The sequence below is a fragment of the Astyanax mexicanus genome, chromosome 6, assembly GCF_023375975.1.
Source record: "Astyanax mexicanus isolate ESR-SI-001 chromosome 6, AstMex3_surface, whole genome shotgun sequence".
NCBI lineage: Eukaryota > Metazoa > Chordata > Actinopteri > Characiformes > Acestrorhamphidae > Astyanax > Astyanax mexicanus.
Genome location: NC_064413.1, coordinates 38,929,782 through 38,949,626, shown reverse-complemented (window position 1 = coordinate 38,949,626; position 19,845 = coordinate 38,929,782). Strand labels below are relative to the sequence as shown.

The window sequence follows — 19,845 nt, the reverse complement described above, 5'->3', positions numbered from 1 at the left end:
CCAACTTCTGTTTGTGGACATATTTCCATTGTGTTTAGATGTACAAAATACCATATGATGCACTGTTATTAACTGGAATCTTTAACAGTGCTAACCTGGAACAATAATGCTATGCTGTAAGAATTGTAACCTGAGATTTTTTACCTGGTAAAGTCTGGTAAAAGTTTACTGTTTTTGTATGTTTCAAAATAGTGTAAAATGATCAGAAAGTCTAACTGGAAACCTGACAACTCAGGTGTGATGTCATTCCCAGCTTTCAGACAACTAAATTCTGAGGTCAGTGGAGTGCATATATAGCCTTGCGCAAGAAACCATATGGACCTGAGGTTCTGACAAACTTAAATCTAGCACAAATGCAATAGATTACTAACATTATGTGTAAGTTTACTATATTTGTTCTAGGATTTTGTTTGTAATCTCTTAAAGAATACATGTGCTTAGGCTATATATAGGCCAGTCATGCTGTTTTATTATATAACATCCTGTAACCTTATTTTTCTTTCTTGTGTTATCTTACCTTACCTTATGCTCTATCTTCTCCACCTTGTCCACTTACTCTCATTCTCCCCTCCCCCTCTCTCTCCTTCTCTTTTCTTCAACTCCCTTCACACCGTTTGTACCTGCCTCAGTGTGCGGACACACCCGATACCTGTGCTCTCTCCAATCACAGCAGAGCAGAGAAACGCTCAGAAGGTGCACTTCCTATTTCTGTTTGTGAGAGGAGCCTGTAGCCGGGGTAGAGGTGAAGTGGCCTGGATTACCAGTACAGTAACAGGGCAGCTGATTTACTGGGATTCTCTTTGGATTTACATGAGAGTGGAACAGAGAGCCATGGCCTGGGTCAGGATTTGTGTTATGTTCTTCCTTTTGCCAGAGTGGGAGCGAAAGTGAGCAGGAGAAAGAGGGAGGATCTGCCTGACTGTGTTGAGACTTGTTTGGGAATTTTAGAAGAGAGGAGGAGGGGAAGCAACTTTGTAAGAGCGGAACACAGTGGAGAACCTGTGGCAGCTGTTGTAAACATTTGGACTTTATTGGTCTTAGAAGAAAAGACTAAAGGTAAATAGAATATAATTAAATCAGGGTTATCAGAGGAGCATTTATCTCACTCCCAGCACTGATTCACTCAGTGAGCACACGCAGGTATGTGGAGCATTTGCATGTTGTGCAATCCTTCCTAGCTTCCCAGCAAGACAGGAGGACTAGAACAGGGAGAACACTCTCTCTCCAAGGCACTTCCCAGGTGAGTCTTCTGCATAATGCATTTAATGTTCTTTTTTTTTTATATACTATAAACTGCCTAAGTCGTGGTTAACTCACACATTTAACAGTAAACAGCCAAATATTTAAACAGTTATACCAGAGTTAGGAATGCTGACGGCATCTTTTTTTATTTCATCAAGGTCCACTAGGCCTGGGCAATATGGTAAAAATATATATATATCACAATATTTGAATATATTTTCATGATAATTGCAGTCAGGATTGACAATTCACAACACAGTCCCATACGGAGTACAGCTATTTTTATTCAAACTGTTCTTTTCTTCATCTATTTAATTTGGTTTAATTAAACTTTTTGTAAAAAAAAAAAAAACTTCTAAAATATAATGGAATCATGTTATTTTTTCCACCACTAAGGTCCACTGATTGCTCTTGCTTGGTCAGCCATGTTAATAAACAGTATGTTATACTGTAATGATATGAGTTTGGGAATAGTGAATTCAAAATTTGATTGAAAACAGCTTAATCCTCAAATGTTTGTAAAATGACTTAAACACATCTATTGTGTTCTGGTCTAATTTTACAATTTAAAAAAATATATACTTCATTTATTTCTGATAATGACAAGCTTCCATGACTTTGGTCACACAGGCCCTCTAAACCCACATCATTAATCTGGATCATTTACTTTAAATTGAATGAATTGCAGATGCATAGGTTACACTATGAAAAGTGTAAAAATTGGATTCAGGCACATAATCAAACATCAGATTCCTCCAGTTTCTCTCCCACACCCTCACATGCTGTGTGTGCAGCAGGTTTGGGGTGTGGATGGAGTTGAATCCAGGCTGCCAGCAGAAAATATTCTTCAAGTGGAGATCATTCTAGAACAATATTCTGCAGGTTTTTTTTTTATTATGATACTGTTCCAACTCCAGATTGTTCACTCTTGTGGTAGATATTTGGTTTATTACAGATTTTCTCCCACAAATAAGAATGAATTGGGTGCTAAAAAAAAGACATATCACATCAATAAGTTATTTTGTGGCCTACAAAATTAAATTAAATGCTTTCATAACAAACATTATCATCAAACTTTGAAACAAAATTGTCTATTATAAATAACGCAATATGTGTTTCACTTGAATGTTTGGTACAGTCAGAATAATAAAAATGTGTTCTCTTTTTACTCAAAAGAGTAATCTCTGGTCAGTGAAGCATATACAAACAGACAAGGCAAATAGAAGTTAAAATATTGATGCGGTTGCCAGGAAGATCTAGCACAACAACAAGTGATAAAATATGTATTACTATGGGTTTATAATGAACTGTAACAGGCTGCAACAATTACCATACCACACCCCACAAAAAGAGAGTTAAATATATAGAGCTATATAAATTGTCACATCATGGTGATCAAAAATAGAAATTCTGCAGAAGAAAGTAAAATTATTTATGTTATTTAATAGGCTATAGGTTATTTTGCACCTTTTAAAGTAACCCATTCTCTTTTAAAAATCTTGAAAAAAGAAAAAAAATTGGCTGTTTATTCCGCCTTTACTTGAGGTAAGTCACTGGACCAAAGTACAAACAAGTGCACATTCAATATAAAAACATTGTAATTTAAATAAGGCCCAGTGTTTAAAGTGTTTACACTGCCTTTGAATTAGAATCGATTTTACTTATACCAGCCAATGTAATGTATATATCATAAACATATTCATCCCTGACAGGCTATCAAAATTATGTTGCCATGGGAGCCAAACGTCCCAGTTGGACCATCGAAGACCCTTCACAGATGCCACCCAGCCCAGCTACTTCTGACAGGGGCTATCAGTCAAACGAGTGGATAAGCCGTAAAGCCAGACCTCAAGCTGGTACGAAAACCAGAGACAGGGAAGGGGAAGAAAGGAGGCCTAGAGAGATGGACAAAATGTGGGAAAGACCCAGAGAAGGAAGGAGGGAAGTGGAGCAAGAGAGAGAAAGGGACAGAGAGAGGGAGAAATATCCTGCGTACCAAGGTAGAGAAAGGGACAGGAGGAGAGAAGAAGGCAGACATATGAATGGGAGACTTTCTTCAGTGCAGGACTATAGCGAGCAGCGAGAACGAGTGAGAGAGAAAGGAGACACTTTTCCTAGGATGAGAAGACAAAGTATTGAAATGGAAGGGAGACCAAGACAACCTGTGGACCTGGATAATAAAAGGTTTATGGGAAGGCTGAGGGAACTGGACAAAAGTGAAAGCGAAAGAGAGAGAGAAAGAGCCAAGAAGAAAGACAGAGACATCCAGAGATACAGGGAAAGAGAGAATGAGAGAGCGAGGATAAGAGAAGAAATGAAAAGGGACGGTGGAGCAAGACCAGAGAAGGAATCACAGTCAGACAGAAGAAGAGAGAGAGGGTGGGACCTGGGAAGAAGAGAGAGGAGGGGAGAAAGAGACGTAGAGGTCAATGACCGACAGTTCATTAAGACGAAAGAGGTAGAGAGAGAGAGAGCCAGAGCAGGACAGAGAGACAGAGAAGACTCTGCATGGCTTTATTCCATGCAAAGAAGGAGAATCATGGAAGGAGACAGAGGAAACTTTTCTGATCGGGATGAGAGGGATGAAAAGAGCAGGCCAGGGAGGAGAGAGAGACATAGACACACAAAGAGTGAGGGAGACAGTGATGGAGAGATATACGCAAAAGAGGTAAGAAGGAAAGAGAACGTAGAGTCTCCTAGTTATGACCAAAGTAGACGTGAGGAAGATAAAAACAAGCAAAGGTTGAGAGACACAGAGAGGTACAAGGACATGGAGCCACGGAGGTCAAGAGACAGAGTACAGGAGAGAGAAACAGACATGATGCGGTCCAGGGAAAGAGAAAGGGATAAGGAATGGATGATGGAGAGACCTAGAGAGGGATATAGGGAGCAATACAGAGAGAGAGACTTTGTGAGAGAAGAGAGAGGGCCTGACAGGCAGAGGGACGACATGAAATACTCTCAGGATAGAAGGAGAGAGAAGGAATTGAGTGAAAGGAAAAGAAGAGAGTGTGAAAGAGAGATGCACCTTTATCAAGAGCAGAGGGTGACAGAAAGACGGAGGAGTTGGGAGGGTGGAGAGACAAGAAGAAATAGTCAAACACAGACTGATGAACACAGGAAGATGCAGGTGGAAGCCCAAAGCAGTGGAGATTGGATGTCAGGAAGTGATGTAGAACGTGAACAAAAGGGGACAGAAATGAAAGACCCTGATGACAAAGAGAGAGAGAGCGCTGCTAACAACAACAGGGAAAAAATGAGAAGTAGGGAATGGCAGGATGTAACAGTAGGGCAGGGGGGAGGAAAGGCAAGAGAAGGCTATGAAAAAGAGCAAATGGAGACTGAAAGGGACAGAGGAAGAAATAAACCTGAGAGCAACCCAAGAGCACAGAGGAAAATGTGGCTGGAGCCGCGATCAGGAACAGCAAAAACAGAGTCTTTAGTGGAGGAATTAAGAGAGAGAGAGAGAGCCAGAGAGAGATATGCCCGAAGATACAAAGAAAAAAGAAGATCAATAGATGTTGACGAGGCAATAGCAAATTCAAAGTATGCAACAGAAATAATACCACCAGAGGACAGGTACAGGAAACTTGAGAGAGCTGGGGAGTTCATGAAGGATGTTGATGGAGAGAACATGGAACAGAAAGAAGAAGAGGGTGCAGGCATGGAGGCTGCCTTAGATAGCGAAGAGAGGTTTGATGCAGATTCGCAAATGGAGTCAGAAAATATGGAAGGTAGCACAGAGGGGAGTGACAGAGGGGAGGAGAGGGGGAGTGGTAGATATGGTGACTCTGAGGGGGAAGAGGGAAGTGAGCAGGAATGGAAAGTAGAAATGAAGGAGAGAGTGACGTCAGCAGATGATGGTTTTGTAACTGTGTCCAGTGGAGGAGATGAGGACGAGGCAGAGGAGGACACATTTGAGGACTGTAAGGAATTCTGGGATGGTGGAGTTAGAGAAGATCTCACTAGGCAGTCACCTACGAGAATCCAACAGAGTGAGGGAGAGATTGAAACCAAAATGACTGAAGAGAGAAGTGACCGCACTGTCACTGTCTTTTGTGTGGTTGGGCAACCTCTTCCCAGGTCAAGATCCAACCAGAACCCGCACATGGAACCAACGGAGCAGCAGGACGCTGGTCAGCACTACTCTCAGGCCCTTGGTGACGGCAGTGAAGTTGATCAGCACCATGATGTAGCAGCATTCAGAGACACAGGAACTGAAGAAGAGTCTATACAGGAGAGCTGTGGTGAGACTAATGCTGAAAAAGAGAACGAAAGCTTTGGCCAGACATTGCCAGAGGAGAAGATTACAGTAAACCATGACACTACTTTGGAAAAAGCAGAATGTGATGATGAGCTGACTCAGGAAGTTACATCATCTCAGGATCTGCAGTTTACTGGCAGTGTGAGTGCAGAAAAAGACACTGAACCACACCCACCAGAATCGTCTGAAACATTTACACTACATGCTGAGGATCATGAGTCGTCTCACGAGAAAATGACAGATGGAGAAAACAGACAGTTAGAGGTGGCCAGTGATACAGTGCAGGAGAACAAGCGCCACTCTGCAGCCCCACATGTCAAATGGGCAAAAAACGTGTTGAAAGAGATCTTGGGATCCTCTGAAGATGGATCCCTTAATACGCCTGAACCAGGCACCCAAACCGAGCAGCCAAGTGATGGAGCTCCTGCAGAGGCTGAACCTCAGGAGCATGAAGAGTCTACAGGCTCACCAATTTATGGTGTTGTCCATAAACCTCGGAAGCAAAGCTCAGAGAGGAGGTGCATAGATACTGATGTGATGCACACAAAACCAGAGGACACAGACTGCGCTAGCCACCCCGGCACTAGGATGGATACACAAAACAAAATTCTCATACAAGTTGAGGAACTGGAGACTGAAGAAGAGCTGGATCTTCTGGCACATGGGAAAGATGGGCTTGATGAAGAGACAGACGAGGAAGAGTATGATTATGACAGGCTCCTGCCCAGTCCTGACATAAACAGTCTCTCCTCAGAAGGAGAGGCAGAAAAGGAGGGAACAATTAAAAAGGAGGAGAAACAGAAGAAAAAAAAATCAGTATGGGGTGTTCTTACATCAAGCAGTTTCCGAGATTTGGGCAACGAGGCACGGGTGAGAAGGAAGGGTTTCCGAAAAAATACTATGGAAAAACACAGTGAAGATGAAGACGGAGAAGGAGTTGGACGGGACCGCAGGCCCAGAGTGTTTACAACAGGTGAGAGAAGATCTATATGACAACAACCACTTTTTACTTTATCTATCTGTTGTAGATAAATGGATGGATAAAGAGATAAGCAGCCTGTTCGAATATAATACTGCAGCGTAAATACAATATATTTTAAAAAGCTTTAATAAATGTACAGATCGGTCCATATTTTTATAGCTTTAAATAACACTTAACTTACAGAGAGACTAAACACCCCAGTATAACTTTAAAACTAATAAAATAAATAAATAAATACTAGCTAAAATGAATTCATTTTAAAGTAGGACAGCCAATTGTAGCAGTGCAGTGTAATGTAAGCAAGTATTAGTTTGTAATATTGGCCATAAAAAAGCAATTATTGTCTGATACTGATATAATTCCGATATTATTGTGCATTCCTATTCAATAGTTATACTATATACTGTAGCACGTAAACAATATACTATAGTAGGCTACTTTATATAGCATTATACTATACTACAGGTTATACAACAAATAGTTATACTACATATAATGTAGCTGCTGTCCAATCAAAAACATTAATATCTATTTTTGTCTGATTGTTGTTTTCCCCATGATTTAAACTCTAGAGTTTCTCTGTACACTGTTTAAATAAATAGACAAATAGAAATGCACTAAATTACTTGAAAATAATCTTATAATACAATAACACTAATTCAAAAGTTAAGAATATTTTTAAGTTTTGTCAGGTCCCCATTTAGGAGATACATGTTTTTCATTTGAACAGTGATAATATACATGTATTTACTAGTCTTCATTTTGTTTTTATTACACAATTATTATTTATAGTTTTTTATTAATAATAAGGTAAAATGAGGTGCTGACATTTACTGTGAGTAACCTTTAAATTAGAAATAGAAAACATTCAGGTTAGATAGTCAACAAAATACTGTACATCATATACCCGTAAAAAATTAAGGTCTCAGATCATTTTAAGTTTTATAGTCGTGAAATGAACCTAAACACACATTTTACTGTAAAGGGAGATGGGAGGTAAGCACCTTGGTCTGTCAAAATGGTGTCCTTTTTGTATCTGGAATAAGTCCCTTACATAATTATAAAAACTTACAGTATATGCTATATATGCCTTAAATATTGTAACACACGAGCATCTAGATGATCAAATGACATTTATTCTATGTGATCCCATTTAGCACTTTACAACTGTAGTATTTAATTGTACCAGTTTGTAAAGAACATAGGTTTTAGTTAAGTCTACCTCTGAATACACTCAGAAATAAAAAATATACAGTTACACTCATTGAAGACGCCAGTAGCTTATCTGAGTATGACGGCTGTTTAGCTTCTTGCCTATGGGTAATTGCTTTGCATTCTACTGTGTTGAATAATAGCTTATAGCCTGATAACATTTCAGTCAAGAATGGGGAGTTTTGTTTTGGCAGCAACACTGACAGTGCCTGGAAAATGACTCACAAATGAGACTGAATTCGGGGACAACTGAGTGTACTGCATTTAGTCCGAGCTCAGAAGCACGAGGCTATACTCTGGGTCAGTTTGTGTAAACACACCCAATATGCTTCCAGCTCTTTTTTTTTGGCCTCTGGAGCCACTTGTTAATTTCAGGCAGACCCTGGATATGCTTAGTTACCAGTAATAAGCTATAGAGTGATTTAAAGCATAACTGTTATTAGCTGTATTGTATTTTGTGATAACCTGATTTAACTTATGTTTTTTTTTTTTTTTTTTTTTTAGATGAGGATGATTACGATATCCTTTGTCACAGCCTTAACGAATCAGAGTTTGGGCAAGTGAACTTCCTTTATGATATTTTCTAAAACTATTTTGTCTGAATGCTTTAAAATAATGATGGTACTTTTCAACTGATAAATCTAAACTTTGTTGCTCTGTTTCCTTCTACTTTCAGAAAATTTAAAGCGAAAATCAGCAGGACGAGAATGAGAAACTCAAAATTTTATAGTAAGTTTCTTTCTTTATTAGTGATTTGCACTTTTAGGAATGGTTTCACCTGCACTGGATTAGACTGTGGTTCTTTTTTACCCTTGTTGCTGTTTATTTGGGTGGGTTTGAATTCAGCAGTCACAGCTTTAAAAAGACCTTTAAGAGGAAGTGGTCTCTGTCTCGTCCCAAACAAACTCAAGCTAAATGCATTCCCTAGATGAAGTTTAACCTATTATATTGGACAGATCATTACAACACCTTTGAATAATTGCCTTCTCTGCTGTTGCCTCATGTTAAACTAAACAGAAATATGCAGTAGTCCAGATCATAGGAACTTCTTCCTGTATTTACCTTCTTGCTTTGAGCCCAGACAGCTCTGACCAATAAGCAGAGAATGTTTGTCCATGAGTAGGGGTGGTAAAAATGATATGGACAAAAAATGCAATGCAATAACGCTGTTTAATTTCCAGAAATAAATATGAAATGTGATAAATAAATAGTCTATACAAGTTCAGGATGTTTTTCAGCATTTTGTTTGGCTGCAATTATTTTTCTCAGTCTAAGAAGTAGTTTGATGTGCACGTTCACTGTGGACCTCTACCTTACTTTGCTTACAAAAGCATGATCTGCAGTGTAAGATGCTATGTTGATGATTGTGTTATGCATGCATTAAAAGAGCAACAGAGTTGGAAGAGCCTTCAAATTGGCAAAGAACCTTAACATCAAGGGAAGGGTTTAATCCTAAACATATCTATTATAACCAGTGGGTCTTTATGGATCCAACCAGTGGTTCCTCATGCATAGCTAAAAAAACTGTGTGATGCAGCTTTATACAGCTAATTTTAGTAAAAGCAGCTAATATTAGATGTGTGTTCAACAATAAATTACAATTATGTCTGTTTGCAGAGATATATAAAAGTAGTGAGAGTGCTTAAATGTGCATACTAAACACCTCACATTTTCAGGGAAGTTTTTATGAAAGGCTAGGTGGAAGACCTAGGGCTATCTGGCCAAAGATCATACATTAATGTACTTTAGAATGCATACTGACACAGGAAAGGCCATGCTAATGAGTTACAGTTCACACAGAACTACACAACTGTAAAAGGGCATGTTACATAAGAGTGTTGCACAGTTGAGGTCCTGGAGACATGCCACCCTGCTGAGTTTAGCTTCAACCCGACAATTGTCAGGAACATCTGAATATTAGAACCAGCTGTGCTGAATATAAACTCATCAGGGGGTGGATCTCCAGAACCAGGAGATCTCCTCCACTGGATGTGATGTGATGTGATTTTGCTTGTCTGTTTACACTGACACCCACTGTGCTGCCCAATGTAAATGGTAATGCCTTTTATGATATATTCCCAGTACACAAATGACACTGTGGATCGAGGAATGTTAAGAATTCGAATGTCTCATCCATTATTAGACCACAGATAATTCAACTTAGCATGAGGATTCTCACAAGACAGCACCAGCTGTGTTTTCTAAATGTTGTAAAAAAAAAAAAATCAATATAAGTTAATCTAATGTTTGTATACAAGGTTATGATATGGCAGTTACTACAATAAGTGTATATATCATGGAGGACCCTCCACAGCTCTGTGTGTTGATACAAATAGCGATTATAGTGGTAAAGGTTGTTGAAAGAAGGGAGAGTTATTTTGCTCTGTTCTGTTTCTCTGTACTTCTTATGGGCTGAGGGCAGGTTTGTGCATGTACATTTATCTGAACCTGCAGAACAGCTGCTGAGTGAGAAAGACATGCTAACTGGTGTGTGTTTGTGTGTGTGTGTGTTTTGAGCTAGCATGTTTCCAGGCAATATTGTTGCCTGGGCATGTTGCACTGAACTAGAACCAGCTGTTATGTCCCATGTTTACTTACTTTATATATTTTCCTTTAGTCAAGACTGTATCTCTCTCTCTCTCTCTCTCTCTCTCTCACCATTTTTGTCTCTTTCTCGCTTTCTTTCTCTCTCTCTTAGATTCTCAGCTGTATCAGCAGTACAGTGAAGTGGTCCAGAACCGTGAGATCCTGCACCAATCTCATTCTCATTCCTCCTCTATATTTGGAGAGGTTGGAGCTACCCAAGCTTTCTCCTCTCCGTGCCCTTCCCCTCCTCCAGCTCGCAGACCTCTTCCACCTCTTCCACCCGTTCTCCATCCCAGTTCTCTCCCCCATTCCAACTCTTTCTCCATCGGGCCTTTAACCATCCCGAGGCCAGCATCCCCTCGGCTGTCCAGATCCTTTGCCTCCTCGCCCATGCTGTGGCAGGAGCTGCCTGGAGTGAAGAACAGCCCTGACCTGAAGAACATGAGTGATGATGAGAGACGTCTGCAGGAGGTAGTGCACCGCTCCATTCTGACAGCAGAGTAGGGAGGGCTCCAGGATAATGAAGGGCAGATCTGATTGGCTGTCTGTGTTGCAGGTGAGATTTGAGGTAGTGACGTCAGAGGCGTCGTACGGTAGCAGTCTGGACATCGTTGTGGAGCATTTCGTCAAGTCCAAACACCTGAATGGCCTCTTGACTACACAGGACAAGAACTGGCTTTTTTCCAGACTGAGTGATGTCAGAGCGATCAGCCACAGGTAGGAAATAACTTTGCTATGGTATATTGGGTTCGGCATAAATCAGGAAGTTAAGATATAAAGGGTCTATTATGTTAATCAGAGCACTGTTGGTTCAAGTTGTCTTTGGTCTATAGGAAAGGTACAGCAAATAATTTTATGTGCAAAATAACAACTTCATAAATCAAGGAAAACAGATAAAAGGCATGTAATTTAATTTAAAAACAATTTAAGTAAATGTTGGGTCATGTATGTGTGGTCCAACAGTGGAGGAACCTTCACACAATGTAAAAAAAGCAACTTCTTTTAATATATTATTGAATCCATGATTCGTCTGACCAAAATATACTTTTTCACTGTGTGATGGTTCATCACACTGCTTATGGACATGGTTAAAACAAGGCCTAAAGGGATCAGACATCCTTGGAATGTTCAGCTTAGATACACTAAATAGTTGAATTATATTATGCTTTATAGTCTGATGAATATCTCAGACTACAGTGGAATACTTATTTAAGGAACATTGTTTTTATACATTTCAATCATTTTCTCACATTATTGTTACAAACTGGAGAGCCTTAGTTCATCTATGCTTCTTAAAGAATAAGCTTTTCTTGGATGCTACTTTGGTACCAAAGAATGGATGTATATTAACAAATTAAATTAAGTTGAGCAGAAAAATATGAAAAATCTTGGGTTCATATAGTCAGCAATGAAATATGTCAATCTAAGAAATGCTGTGTTCACTTTAAAAACAGGCATCCTCACAACCTCCAATTTTGTTGTGTCCTCTAGCTTTTACACCCAACTGGAGGAAAGAGTGGAAAGCAACATTACGCACTTTACTGTCTGCGACATCATCATCAAACACTGTCCGCGATTTCGAGCAGTTTATGTACCCTACCTCACCAACCAGTCCTATCAAGATAAGACCTACCAAAGATTAATGTAAGTATCTACATCCATAACTAGAATAATAAACAGTTCTTCCATGTAGTGTTTATCTTTTATCTCCCTGCTCTGTATTTGGACTCTGATTTACATTTACACTTTCACTTCTTGCCTGTTAAAGGAATGAGAATGCTAGATTTCGCCAAGTGGTGGAAAATTTGGAACACAGCCCCAAGTGCCAGAGGCTTCCTTTCCGCTCCTTCCTCATCCTTCCATTCCAGAGAATCACTCGCCTAAAACTGCTCGTACAGGTACTGTTCATCTTCACATTATGAATTGTTTGTAGAAGCACTTTCTCTTCTCATTTTACTAACAGTTCACAGTTCACTGCAACTATGACCACAGAATTTTTATTATGTAACTAATTAGAAAATCACAGCATCTTTTAAATCATTAATATAGCACTATATTCTTTTTTTTCCTTCTATAAATATTATATTCTTGTTTCTTTAAAACAAATGTGTTACAGGTTGTTCACTTTTGGTTCCATAAAGAACCACCAGAAGTACCTGTGCGTCATGTGAAATATCTGTAGACCTTAAAATAATCTAAATGACAAAATTATTATTTGGAATTTGGGAAAACACATTAGTGTTGCAATATGGCATTATGGAAATAACCATTTAAAGCACATTTATTAAGGCTGAGCATTGTAAAAAAGAAAACTGGTTATATAATGCATTTCAATTTAATATACTGAGATACTGTAAGGAATTTTAGGGAAATGGTCAGACTATAAAAAATACAACATCATATGCATAAAATCTGAGTAAAAATACTTTCATACAATCTAAACAATGAAATCTGACGACAGAAAACATTCACAAAAATCTAATCTTTGCATATTAATTAAAAATGAAGACTGTTTTTTGTATAATAGTTAAAGTATTGCAAAACATAACATCACAATATATTAAAAATCATATTTGCTAATACACCTAACCTTTATTTTTTAAGCAAATATTACAGAATGCAATGGTGATCATATTTTTTTTTATTAATTCACAGAATAATCTTAGGTTTTTAGACATGTTTAAATGTTGCCAGTGATTCCTGTCTGATTCCTTAAGTTAACTTAAATTTATTTTTTGTCAGTAGCTTGAATGAGAAAGAATAGTCTAGCCTAGTTGTTATAAACAGTGGAAACGGTTCACTGAATAATGCTGAGCTATGCTGTTATTTGTTGTTTTTTCCTATCCTAGCCGAGAGTAAAGAGATGCCTGTCCTGTTCTGATGAAAGCTGACCCCTATGTTCACTGTCATGTTTATCGGTGTTACAGAACACTCTTTAGATGACATATACTTAAATAGATTACTTGCTTGCTCTTACTTACTGTATTTTTCAAAGTTCTTTATATATGGGTATACAAATACGCTACACATTCTCACCCATGTTCTTTATCTGTGTCCTACAGAACATTGTAAAGAGAACAGCTCCTAAAACAAAGGACGAGGCACAAGCCATCAAGGCTATGAAATTACTGGAGAAGGTAAGCACAAAACAGAAGCACACACTTTATCTCTCTGTCCATCTGTTATTCACATACGTACATGTTAACGTGGATCATCTTTCTGTTTCTATCGCAGATGATCCAGGACAGTAATGAGAGTATCTCACAGATGAAGAGCATTGAATCACTCGTGTCTCTCAATGCAAGAGTGGACTTTGAGTGCAAGGTGAGAATGACTCTTTAGCTGCCATGGTGAACTGTTACATAACTGTAAGTCAATACTAGGACCAGAAGAGGAAATCATTGCTGTTAATACAAACATTATTTGACATTGTTGTCTGATTTTTTTATAAATGGGCCAATGAAAATACAAAATAGAAAAGTGGAAAACATTTTTTGTGATTTTTAATTAAAAAAATAGATTTTTTTCCTTATTCTGTAAAGTTGCTAATTTAAAGATCAGCAAAAATAAGAGTTATCATGTAACGAGTAATCTGTGCAGCTTTCACACTCAGAATATCTACTAGAATTCACTCATTAACCATCAAAGGTGTTATAAGTATTTACACTTATTACTCAGGTAGACATATACACGCTAGGTTTAAAAATACTGCTTTATTAACACTTTTTTAATCCAGTAAAAGTGTAAAAGTACTGGTTTTAAAACCATTTAAAGTATAAAAGTAAAAGTAATGTAAAGGCTGCACCACAGGGTTTTATAGCACACCAGGCTTCCTGTTTCAGCTGCATGTATACCCATTAAAATGAATTCATTATATTACAAAGCAAATATATTAAAGAAGCTTAGTTGGGACATTTTGAGAGCTTAAGTTCTCTTGGGTCTCTGCACAGATCATCTTCATACTACAAAATAGAATTATCAAGGATATTTGTTAAAGTAAAGAATAGAAAGTACAAATAATTGTGTAAAATTGTAAGGAGTAGAATCTGGAAAAAAAGTAGCAGAAAAAATTACTCCAGTAAAGTATAGACAAGCTAACTACTCTACTTCTAATTAAGTAAAAAGCATTTGTTCTTTGTTACTTGACACCTCTGATAACCATGCAGATTTCATCTACATTTTTGTTTTCTTTGTAATTAATTTGCTGTAAATAGTTGTTAGGTGGCCGGAAGATTCAATTCAGTTATTTGCAGGTTAATTCCGCTGATTTGTAGATTTACAATTTTTTGCATCTCATTCACAGTTACACTGTGTTATTTGAATGAAGCTGATTTATTAGTTGGCAGCTTTGCTATGTAGTTAGATAGATTGGATAGGTATACGATCTTGCAGGTACAGAAAATAATCAGGTGAAAAAGAAAATAGACTCGTCTCTATATTAAACGCATTCTAATGCAAAAATCTTTGTAAAAAACATCAAGTATGTATTTTCTCATGCTTTTTCAATATATAATTCTAATTTATACATTTTTAAGGTTCCTGGACTTTACAATAGTAAAGATGTGAAATGGAACAAAGTTCCACTAACCCAAACAATGATGGAGGTGTGCAAAAGAATGTGAAGTGCATACACAATCACTACAGTTTGTAGAGTGTGTGAGAGGGGACAGCACTGTAGATAGTAATTTATCGAGTAGCATGGTGTAGAAGGGTGGGGCTGAAGTAAAGAACAGTCAGCTAATTATATGGAATGAACTCTAACCTGCTACCATCAATACAAGCAAGATCTAATCAGAGAAGAATGTATGCAGTGTGTATCTACATGGCCTGACATATTGTCCTACATATTACCTGTCTCGGAAAGTCAAATAAAACGCGTGTGTGTTTGTGTGTGTGTGTGTTTAACAGACTCTGCCATTGATCAGTCAGTCGCGCAGGCTGGTGAGAGAAGGCCCGGTCACAGAGCTGCGGGATTTCACTCAGAAGGAGAACGAGAGGAGCGCCTATATACATCTCTTCAATGATTACCTGCTTCTCTCGCTAACAAAAGAGTATGTTTGCACATCTTTTTTATTTCTAAAGCTTTTTTTTGGATAACTCTTACTTTCCAGTATCTCATGAAAATAATCATATATCATACATATGTATATATATCATATTGATCCATAGGACAGCAGCTTGCCTGCAGTTGATAAAACAGTACAGTGACTGGTCTGTTGTGTGTGCAGAGGTGGCAGATTTACAGTGATAGACCACGCTCCAGTGTCAGAGCTGCGGGCTGAGAACTGCAGAGTGAAGCTTCACTCTCTGAAGAAGAACCTCTTTCGCTTGTTTGTGGCCCAGAAATCCCTGCTGCTGCGCACAGAAACACAGTGAGTATGAAGGAAGATGTACAGTGTGTGCAGAGTATGTTCATGCCTATTTGCCATATATAACAATATTTATTTTATGATACAATCCCTTTCAAACTTCTGTAATCTTTTGGGGCTTTTTTTAACATTAAATAATATTTTCCAGTTATTTATATATATTTAACATGTGTAAATATTATTTTATTAATTCCAAAAAGAAAGTTTAAAAAGCCAAAATACTTCTTAGTATACACGTCTTTCACAGAAATGGTTCGTTATTTAGCCAAAAAACAGTTGTTTTCTGCACATGTTATAGTTTAACACAGCAAATGTAACATAGATGAGCCAAAGCATTATGACTGTAAATGTATGGGATGTATGTTGGACCATAACTGAACAGTCTACATATTGAAAGTGTGAGAAATGGTAAGGCATGATGCAAACCAAACCTAAGCAACTTTAAGAAGAGCCAAATCACTGTGGCCTAACAACATGAGCTATGAGCTTCTCTGTGCATATGGACATCAAAAAATGGCTGCTGTGGCACAAGCCATAGAAATTCGTAATCATGTTCACAGAAGAACTGTGTCGCAATATGGGGCTGCATAGCCACAGAGTGACTTAAGTGCCCATACTCACCCCTGTGCTCTACCAAAATCACATTTAATGGATATATGAGTATCAGAACCGGACCTTGGTGCACTGGAACTGGGTCATTTTGTTTATCTGTGGGATATGATGTAACAAGAAGCAGCCGATAATCTGTAGCAGCTCCACCTTAAAAATGTTCAGCACTTAAAAAGTATCTCCTTCTCTTTTTTGGTTGCCAGATACCAAACACAATTTTTATGTCTTATTAAGTAAGCTGTTTTATGGCACACAGAGGACTAACAATCTATTAGGCACGTGGTCATAATGTTTTTTTTTTATGTATCTTATTCCCAAATGAAGAAATTATGAAATAAGAAAAATCTATAATATACATATTTACATTTGATCTGATTGTTACATTTGAGAATTAATGTAAATTATACAAAAATTTTATCTAAATTTTTCACTTTTTCCACTTCTTGAAGTGATGTGAATTTTGCAGTTGATTTTCACATTAAGTCATTATATTATAAGGAATGGTCCAGCAGAAATGCTCCGAAATGACTTGGAATAAAGTATGTTGACATACTTATTAACTTCCATTGAAAGTTAATAAGGTTTATTCCTTCTTCTGTAAAGTTAATATTTTTGGAAATACAAATTTTTTATATCTCAGCCGCAATCACATCCCTGATTTTGTATTATTTGCACCCTTGATTTGTGGTAAATTCACTGTAATGTGGCTCTTAAAATATTTTGAACATACTTAAAACTCATCAACTTCTTCCTGTCTCCTGTAGGGCAGATAAGCTGCGCTGGATTTCTGCAGTCTCTCGGCCTCATCCTGAAATAGACTTCAATGCCGCACAGGGTATGTGTCATTTCTAACCCAGAAGCGTGTCATTAAAAAACTATGCAGCGAATCGTTTGTTTAAATACTTTGCAATTTACTCCCTTACAGACATTCCACAGATGCAGTGCATCAGAGCGTTCGTTGCCCAGCAGCCTGACGAGCTCAGCTTGGAAAAGGCTGATGTGTTGTTGGTTCACCAGCAAAGCAGCGACGGTGAGGAAGTGGCTTTAGCGTCATACTAACAGGAAAGATGTGAACATGAAACAGGGCATTGCAAAATATGACCAAAGTATTTCAAAATAGCTGTTTTTGTTAACCTTTACACACAATTTAGATGTTTTTTAAACACTGTGCTTGAAATCATTAGTAATTTATTGATTTATGTTTTATTTTCCAAACTACTGTTAAAAATCAATGTTTAAAAACCTGTTATGCTCTGTGACTTTCATTACAACCTTTTCTTACAAGGATTACTTACAGGGAGGGCAGTGTAAACTTGCTGTGTTGCTAAGTTATAACAGTGATGGAAAAAAAAGCTGGTTCTCATGTTAACTTCCCTCATAATTATCCAGAAAGAGCCGTTCGATTGGAATGCCGTTATCATATACAGATCAGAATTTTTATTGGATAAGCCAACAAGGCTTGTGCTCTGACTCACAGATTAAAATGTGCCTCTTGTTACTTACATTTACTTTTTACTTACCATTACAAATATCTAAAATACATTTCTTGTAACTATCAATTCATTAAGAATAATCTGTTTAAGGATTCTGCTGGGTCTTCATTATGGTTATAGTACAGTAAACTAGTAAATTGGTGTTTATTTAGTGTATAAAAGGTCTTTTTTAGGATATCTCTGTATATCTCACATTTCAAAAGCCAATTCCAGATGTTTAGGAGGTTAAACAGATAAAAGGGTCCAGTGTGGAGACTGCAGATAGGGGATATAGTATGTGGTTGTTTGGATTTATCTAAAAGGGAAACAATAAATAGAAAGCTGCTTCTGATTGTTCTTTAAAAGATGCTATAGAAGTACCAAGAAAACCTACAGTATGTGTCCTGTAGTGATTCTACTGTACATTAAATCTTCAGTCTATAGGTATTAATTATGATTACTAATGATTGTGTCTATGTTGGTTTGTTTAGGCTGGGTGGAGGGAACCCGTCTATCAGACAGACAGCGTGGATGGGCTCCAGAGTCTCACCTGGAAATAATACACAGTGAGAAAGCTCGACAGTGTAACCTGGTGGACGCACTAAAGATTACAGCTGCAACGGCAACAGTGTAATGCATCTCTGACTGCAGCCAGCTTGGATAATTACCGTACTTGTCTTTGCTCAAAGAATTTACAGACTCTACAGAAGAGCAACCATTACCCATTTCATCATGCACACAGCATTTTGCTGCCATGGAATACTACATGTCTGTGCTTTTAATCTGTTCTCATGGATCTTGCTAAAGCTTTAAACTACAGATCACCAGAAATCACTGGAATATAAACCCTCTACATGGACTGTTTTATAAATACATGAATGTGGACTATGGAATATGGACTGACTGACTCTTTTTTTAAGAGGATTCTATAGATTTTATGCATTTCCACACACTTCAATGCCTCCAGTGCCTCGTAGTTTGCATGTACATAAAGTTTACCTCTGAGGTATTTAGGGAGATACATGGTGTCATGTGTTCATTTTTTTTTTCTGTAGTAAAACTGTCAGCAAAATGTCACACTTATGCTGACATAAACAACACTGACATGCCATAAAAATAAAAGCTGCTTCACCTTAAAATGGGTCTGAAACATTTTCTGAATACAGCTACAGAATGGTTAGGACACCTGTTTTAGGCCACTTTAATTGTATAGTTAAGCTTGCTGTTTATTTTTTTAACAACGCTGATTAAAGAATTCAAATATACACACAATATTTATTTTAGCAGGCTATGCTTAGCTGCAGACAGCCTATAAAAATAACTAGCCTCTTAAAACATACACCTACTGTACATAAAAAAAGATTATTCTGACTCCTTTCACTACATATTTCCACCCTATTTCCCCCATAATGCACAATTTGTGTGTTGTTCATGTGATTGGGTACTTTACAAATATTTAGATGTTTCTTTTTCTGTTTTTATTTATTGCTTATTTGGCTTGTTATTCTAATTTTATATATATTTATAATTTATATTTTTAATCATCTGCAGTATTTTTTTTTACATGTGTGTGTTGTCCCTCTTCTGAACTCACAGTTTTTAGTCCCATGCTGCAAGACACTCATGCAGACCTCTTACAGTAATTAATTCCAGGGCACTGTTTGAGATAACTCAATTTAGTATATCTAAATGTTTTCCTGACTCCCGTTGTTGGTTCTTAATCTCAGTTTAGTCAACAGTACATCAACTCATCAAAAATGTTAGTAAATGAGCTACACCTGAAATTACATAACAATATTTTGGAAGATGTTTAGTTGAGTCCTTTATTCTCACCTTGTTTACTTTGTATCCACAAATGTAGGGTAGAATGCCTTCTATTACATGGCATCTGCAGACTAGGAGGCTTTTAACAATAGAGTGTTAAGCTCTTGCTGGGATTTGAACTTCTGATCTTGCACTTTACGATCAGGCAACTAGACCACTTTGTCTATTTGAGAGCTTTAAAATCACACTACTGTTCTTTCTTGGATACAAACACACAGTATACACAGAGACAGTATATAGAGGAAATATTGAGACCTGCTCAATCATTATTTCTTCACAAGACAA

The 19,845-nt window shown here is 37.6% G+C and overlaps 1 protein-coding gene across 3 annotated transcripts; it reads left to right on the top strand.

Annotated features, from left to right (window-relative positions):
• The first annotated feature begins 612 nt into the window (after positions 1-612).
• arhgef5 (Rho guanine nucleotide exchange factor (GEF) 5) lies at positions 613-18,875 on the top strand. 3 transcript variants are annotated; one of them, XM_007249812.4, is made up of 15 exons: positions 613-1,240; positions 2,955-6,479; positions 8,205-8,256; positions 8,377-8,429; positions 10,399-10,757; positions 10,843-11,003; positions 11,778-11,930; positions 12,055-12,184; positions 13,349-13,423; positions 13,521-13,610; positions 15,195-15,337; positions 15,515-15,658; positions 17,029-17,099; positions 17,190-17,294; positions 18,228-18,875. In XM_007249812.4, exons 2-15 carry the CDS (start codon positions 2,975-2,977, stop codon positions 18,368-18,370), a joined length of 5,184 nt encoding a protein of 1,727 aa, XP_007249874.3. In that variant the 5' UTR covers positions 613-1,240; positions 2,955-2,974; the 3' UTR covers positions 18,371-18,875. The 3 variants fall into 3 exon arrangements, with proteins under 3 accessions (XP_007249874.3, XP_007249876.3, XP_007249875.3); XM_007249814.4 differs by having other exon boundaries at positions 618-1,240; positions 5,326-6,479; XM_007249813.3 differs by lacking the exon at positions 613-1,240 and having other exon boundaries at positions 2,986-3,098; positions 5,326-6,479.
• The last annotated feature ends 970 nt before the right edge of the window (positions 18,876-19,845 follow it).